Below are 6,000 nucleotides of genomic sequence, written 5' to 3' on the forward strand. Positions count from 1 at the left end.
TTGAACCATTGAAAAAGTTGTATTCCAACACAAGAACTCGAAGGTCTTCGAGGTCTCCAATGAATTGAGGGATCTCTCCACTGAATTTGTTGTTTCCCATGTTGATAACCATTATTTTCTCAAATTTATGAACAACAGAAGGGAAAAGACCATCAAATTGGTTCCCACTAATATCGAAAAGTCTCAATCCTCTGGCATGTTGAAGTTCCTCTGGAATACCACCAGTAAGGTTGTTCGAGCCGAGGTTAAGGTACTCCAACGATCTGCAATTTCCGAAGCTTGTCGGAACTGTTCCGAACAAATTGTTGTTGGAAAGATCAAGCAGCATAAGCTCATTGTTTTCTTGACAGAGAGAGAATGGAATCCGACCCAAAATTCGGTTTTCAGAGAGATTCAAGTACCTAATGTTGCCATGTCCAACCTCTGAAGGAATCCTGCCTGTGAAATTATTTTCTGAAAAATCCAAGATTTGTATGTTCCTGAGCCGTCGAGGGATCGATCCTTGAAGCAGATTGCTTCTTAATCTAAGTGTAGTCGGCATGAAAGATGACTTTAGCTTAATGTTAGGTGGGATGACTCCTTGGAGTGTGTTGAAAGAAAGATCTAAGTAACCCAAATTCGGAAGATTGAACAACCAAGAAGGAATTGTTCCTGATAGGCCATTATTGGACAAACTTAATGATTCTAGTTTGGTCAGGTTTTATATGAATTCTGGGATTTCACCTCCTATATTACATGAATCTAGGGACAAGAGTTGTGGCTGAAATGTTGGTGGAAAGGGTTGTTGGTCTACTTTCACAGTTAGTCCACTATCTGCTAAGTCTACAATATATGGAGTCGAGTTTCGGAAGAACGATGACAATGAAGGGATCCATCCAATCATGTTGTTGGAGTTTACAACAAGGTAGCTGAGATCAAGGAGCTGGCCTAAGCAATCCGGTAAGTTTCCAGTAAAAGAGTTGATTGCTAAAGCTAGATACCACAGAGATGAAATGGTACAAATCGTTTCTGGTATCGGACCATGAAAAGAGTTCTGCATCAAAGATAAAAATTTCAGGCTTTTTAAATTGGATATTGAAGATGAAATCTCACCACTCATGTAGTCCATGTCTAGCGACAAGTATTCCAACCTCGAAAGGTTCATCATGGAGGTAGGTATCTGACCCTGAATGAAACTATTGTACCCTATGAATGCGACTAATGAGGTGATGTTACCAATGGAGGGTGGGATGGATCCAATAACACGGGTAGATGATATGTCGATCCATTCTAATATTGGCCAGGGGACTGCGAACATAGAATGGAGATCGACGGTAAGGTCCGAGTCGTTTCCCAAAAAAAGTATCTTTAGTTGAGGAAGGTAGGGGATATGGCCTTGCAGGTTTGATCTGGTGAGGTCAAGAACCCTAAGATTGGTGAGATTGGCTAACTTACTCGGGATTTTAGTTGCGAGAAAGTTGAAGTTCATGTACAATTCAGATAATCTGGTAAGGATGAGAAGCTGTTCAACCGGAATCTCCCCAGAGATTCGACAATTCGATAGGTCAAGCAACCTCAGCTTGGTAAGATTCGTTATTGATTTAGCCCATAGCGCTGATTGAGACACTTCAAATAGATCAACACCACTCAGTTGAAGTTTTCTGAGATTTTTCAGCCCCTGTAACCATTTCAAATCCGATGCATACAAATGTCCCCCATTGATGAATGCATACGGAGAACCTGAATGAATTGTCACGGTAGATGACAAAGAAGGGTAAACAAATGAGTAGTCCGCAACGACCGAAGCACACAAAAGATCGAGTTCAACAAGGGAAGTAAGGTTGGAAAACTGAGTTGTAATCGAGTCCTCGAACATAACATTCGATAGATTCAGATAAGTGAGTGCACTGAGGTTTGAGAATCCTAAAGGAACCTTTGAGAAGCTGAAGTTGTTGAAACTGAGGTCAAGGTATGTGAGATGAGTAAGGGAGAAAAGTGAAGGGGAGATGGTACCAATAAGAGCAGTAGGTGCGACAGAGGTTGAGAATTCATGTCCAGAATAAGGTTGTCCGGTTTGGGATTCCTGAGGTCGATGACCGTCACATGCAGAGTGTCGGAACAGTTGATTCCGTACCAGCTGCAACAGTTTCGGCCTTTCCATGAAGACAAACGATTCGAAGGGTCTGCCATGTTTGATTTGAAGCTCATCAATGCTTCTCTTTCTCGTCGATGACAAGCATCGATGACAACAAGTTGGGAAGAAATGAGTAGGAAAATGAGGAAGGCCATGACGATTGACAGAGGAATTTCTTGAATTTGATCTGTCAAGAGATCCCACTGCTCTTATAGGAGCAGTTGCTTTGAAACCCCTGTTGAAATTATGCATTTAGTACTTAAACTATCAATTTTGATCCATTTTAGTATCTAAACTTTCAATTTTTCTCAAAATAATACATAAAGTTTCGTTTTTGTTTCATTTTAATGCCTCGTTGTTAAAAACTTTAGTTTTTTTTTTTCATTTTTAGTACCCATTAAATGTTTAGGTACTAAAACGGATCGCAAATGATAGTTCAGGTTAAGCGCGTTAAGCTTTTAACGGAGAGGTACTAAAATGAAATGAAAACTAAACGTTAGGCATGGTTTTGAAAAAATTGTAAGTTTAAATACTAAAATAGATAAAATTGAGAATTTAGATAGTAAATACGTAGTTTACCCTAACATTTTTATATTATAAATATTTTCTAATGACTCTAAAATAATTCTCTATGAGATATGAGTAATCTAAAAACAAAGGTAGATGTAACCATCAATACTGTGATGTTACATTTAGAATTATGTTTCTTGTTCGACTTAAACTTTGGCTATTTAACTTAGGGAATGAGCAGCTGCAGGTTCCTCCAAGAGTTTCCAATTCCACTCCTAATTTATAAAACAATTAACATGTATAAAGGGTTTTTTATTAGTTAAAAACGTTGCTTTATATGATAATCCATGTGCTTCATCATACTTGTAATTTGAATAAAAATTAAATAAGAATAGTGTAGAGAGTAAGGGGCGATCTGCAGGGAATATGAAATTGTCGATGAATTGATTCTTACTTCTGGACTAGGCGTGAACTGCAAAATAAAAATGAGGGGGTTGTTTGATTGAAAATAAAGAAAATAAAAGTTAAAGGAAAGAAAGTTGAATTAAAATTTTAATCACTCCCTCCGTCTAACTAAATGTGTTTTTATGTGGACTAAGCGCGACAATCGTTATTAGTACAACTTGATTTTAAAGCTTTGAAAAACCCGACTTGAAAAGTATCTTGTTGAGAATCAAATCCGATCTCAGATCCCAATAGTGGACCGCCGCTAAGTGTGTTCACAGGAAGTCAAATATGTTACAAGTCGATCCTTCTTCTCAATTGTTAATCGAAACAACTAACAAACCAACGAGTTCTTTTTGATTTGAAAGCATTTTGATTATAAAAGGATAGTTGATTACCGATCCTTGATTCCAGAAAACTGAGAATGTAACCCGAAGGGTATTGAGTGATTTTCAATTCTCACAATCGAAATTGAGTCATCGTTTCAGCATTTGTCTATGAAAAACTTAGCTAAGTATGATAGAAATCATACTTAGCATTTTAAAACAAAAGTAAAACTTTATAAAAGAGAGAAAACAAGAACAAAGAAAAACAAGAGAATTCAAAATATTTGAGGCTTATTCCAAGGGGTATTTATAGTCTCCTCACAACCCTAAAAATCCTAAGAGATAATTCCTATTAAATGTAAAGATATCTCCTAAAAATCACAAAAGATTATTTCTAATAAATTGCAAAAGATAATTCCATTAAATGTTTGAAATAAATCCCAAAAATATAGATAAATCCTAAATTCACGTCTGGATTTGTGGCTGAGTCTTCTGCTTGCACGAAAATATTGACTGGATCTTCTAGAAGATGTCGACTTGTCACCACATCAGTGAGGTCATGCCCCATTGATCCAGTCATGATTCCGGAAAAATAAAAACTTACATAATTTGCCCCTTTTGGCATAGTTTTTTTGAATCCAATAGCCTGCATAGAAAATAACATAAAACACCCAACTTATTAACATAAACCGACGAATAAAGGAGTAATTATCAATAAAATAATAACAAAATTAAGCACTCATCAAGCTTATACGCCAAAGGAGTATTTAAATGAAAAAAGATATTATACTTTAGATACCCATTCTGACCAAAAAAATACTTTAAGTACCAAAATGAAAAAAGTAATATACTTTAAATACCTATGTGTAATATAAGCCCCTTTTTGAAATATTTGTTAAACTCATTGGTGGTGGATGCAATGAGAGTTCCATGTGAGCATCACAGTCAAAACTTCCATATAAGAGCCATCATAGTATACATAAAACTAAAGTTCAATTGGTAGCAATTGGTACTAATTAAAGAACAAAACAAGACGATATACTGATTGTTGGCTTCAACAGGTTGGATTTGATTATTTGATTGACATATAAATTAAATATTCATTAATAAAAATATTTTTAGAACATTTTTTCTTTAAATTTTAAACATAATTTTATAGATAAAACAAATGAGCTCTTACAGCTATAAATGGTTCATCCTTTTTGATTTAAGCGAAAAGTTACGATTGGTAGAAGAGTGGTCGTTTGTTACTATCTAAACCTTCTGTGTCTCTGACAAAAAATAAAAGAGATCACATTAAAAGATCACGTATGTTTGTTAGAGGTTATGTCAAAATATTACAGCATTTCCTTAGCCATATATTAAGGCTGTCGTACTGCAGAAATTTCCGCACAAACCTAGTGCCAGCTTTCTATTAAAACAACTTGGAGAGTGAATCGCACGTCACTCTTTTTAAACGGCTTATAAAGGCATGGAACTTTATAGCTTTCCCACCTAACCCACTACTCATAAAAGGAGCCCCATTTTCATCACTTACATCCCAAGCTTTTTCTTAGAGATGGCGCATGGAAGTGGCAGTTCAAATCAAGCCATGTTCATGGTTCCATTTCTACTTTACCTCCTCATTTTCTCAGAAACCGTCGATGCGACAACGTATACCGTCGGAGGTTCCGACGGTTGGACCTTCAACACGGCCACTTGGCCTCGAGGGAAGCATTTTCGGGCCGGTGACAAACTCCGTAAGAACATACGTACATACACACACACCATCTAAAATTGAGTTTTGAAGTTGCATATCTGATTTGTCTGCAGTGTTCAAATACGATCCGGCGCTCCACAATGTGGTGGGGGTGAGCAGTGGAGGTTACCGGCGATGTATTACGCCGGCGGCGGGCGCAAAAGTGTATAAATCGGGGAAAGATGAGGTGAAACTGCGCAAAGGAATGGACTTCTTTATATGCAACATCGCTGGCCACTGTGAATCTGGAATGAAGATAGCCATTAATGCAGTGTAATCATCTTCTTTTTCCGATTTATCAGGGCTTAAATGTGCATTTCCAGTTCAATATATGGTTTAAATTTGCGTTGCTGGTTCAATATAGCTGTTGCGATGTGTTTTCAATTATATTCTTTTGTCATGTCTTTTTCTTCAATTTAGCTGTTGCGATGTAATATTTTTGTTGAAATTGTTGTTTAAATTTACATGGTTGCTGTTTAGACTAAAGGAAACAAAAAAAATTAAAATTTTGATTTAATCCAAAGATTGGTTGAATTAATTAATAAAATCAATTCGGTTGGATTAATTACTTTTTTTTAAATTTGATTAAAAGTTAATTATATATTTGGATTTTGATTAATTTGGTTAATGATAATTTGTACTATTTGAACACCCTTATCTTTTATTTTTCAAAAAATGGTACCTAAATTATTGCATTTTTTCACAAAATTACCACCCAAAAAGAAGTAATTTTGTTTAAAAAAACAAGCGAACACTTCCAACAAAACATGTGAAATTATGTTCTCAACAAGATAAGATGTCACTTCACATTCTTATGATATTATTAACTTGGGTGAATCCTCTTATTAAAGGATTAAATTAAAATTGAA

General features: G+C 35.8%; 2 protein-coding genes across 2 annotated transcripts; one reads left to right on the top strand and one right to left on the bottom strand.

The window, feature by feature from the left end:
- Window positions 1–595: 595 nt before the first annotated feature.
- On the bottom strand, window positions 596–2,365 carry LOC120155911 (systemin receptor SR160-like). The gene has a single exon (XM_039167370.1). The coding sequence runs from the start codon at window positions 2,363–2,365 to the stop codon at window positions 701–703; it is 1,665 nt and encodes a 554-aa protein (XP_039023301.1). The 3' UTR covers window positions 596–700.
- A 2,430-nt stretch (window positions 2,366–4,795) lies between these two features.
- Window positions 4,796–5,531, top strand: LOC120155834 (basic blue protein-like). The gene is made up of 2 exons (XM_039167293.1): window positions 4,796–5,132; window positions 5,206–5,531. The coding sequence occupies exons 1-2, from the start codon at window positions 4,952–4,954 to the stop codon at window positions 5,406–5,408; spliced, it is 384 nt and encodes a 127-aa protein (XP_039023224.1). The 5' UTR covers window positions 4,796–4,951; the 3' UTR covers window positions 5,409–5,531.
- The last annotated feature ends 469 nt before the right edge of the window (window positions 5,532–6,000 follow it).

The sequence above is a fragment of the Hibiscus syriacus genome, unplaced genomic scaffold (assembly GCF_006381635.1).
Source record: "Hibiscus syriacus cultivar Baekdansim isolate YM2019G1 unplaced genomic scaffold, ASM638163v2 tig00111208_pilon, whole genome shotgun sequence".
Taxonomy (NCBI): Eukaryota; Viridiplantae; Streptophyta; class Magnoliopsida; order Malvales; family Malvaceae; genus Hibiscus; species Hibiscus syriacus.

What these genes read in the sequence shown, in the direction of transcription:
- LOC120155911 (XM_039167370.1), bottom strand. Translation starts at nt 2,365, where the DNA reads ATGCATAATTTCAACAGGGGTTTCAAAGCAACTGCTCCTATAAGAGCA.
- LOC120155834 (XM_039167293.1), top strand. Translation starts at nt 4,952, where the DNA reads ATGGCGCATGGAAGTGGCAGTTCAAATCAAGCCATGTTCATGGTTCCA. An exon ending in TCGGGCCGGTGACAAACTCC is followed by an intron (nt 5,133 to 5,205) that starts GTAAGAACATAC and finishes ATTTGTCTGCAG; the next exon opens with TGTTCAAATACGATCCGGCG.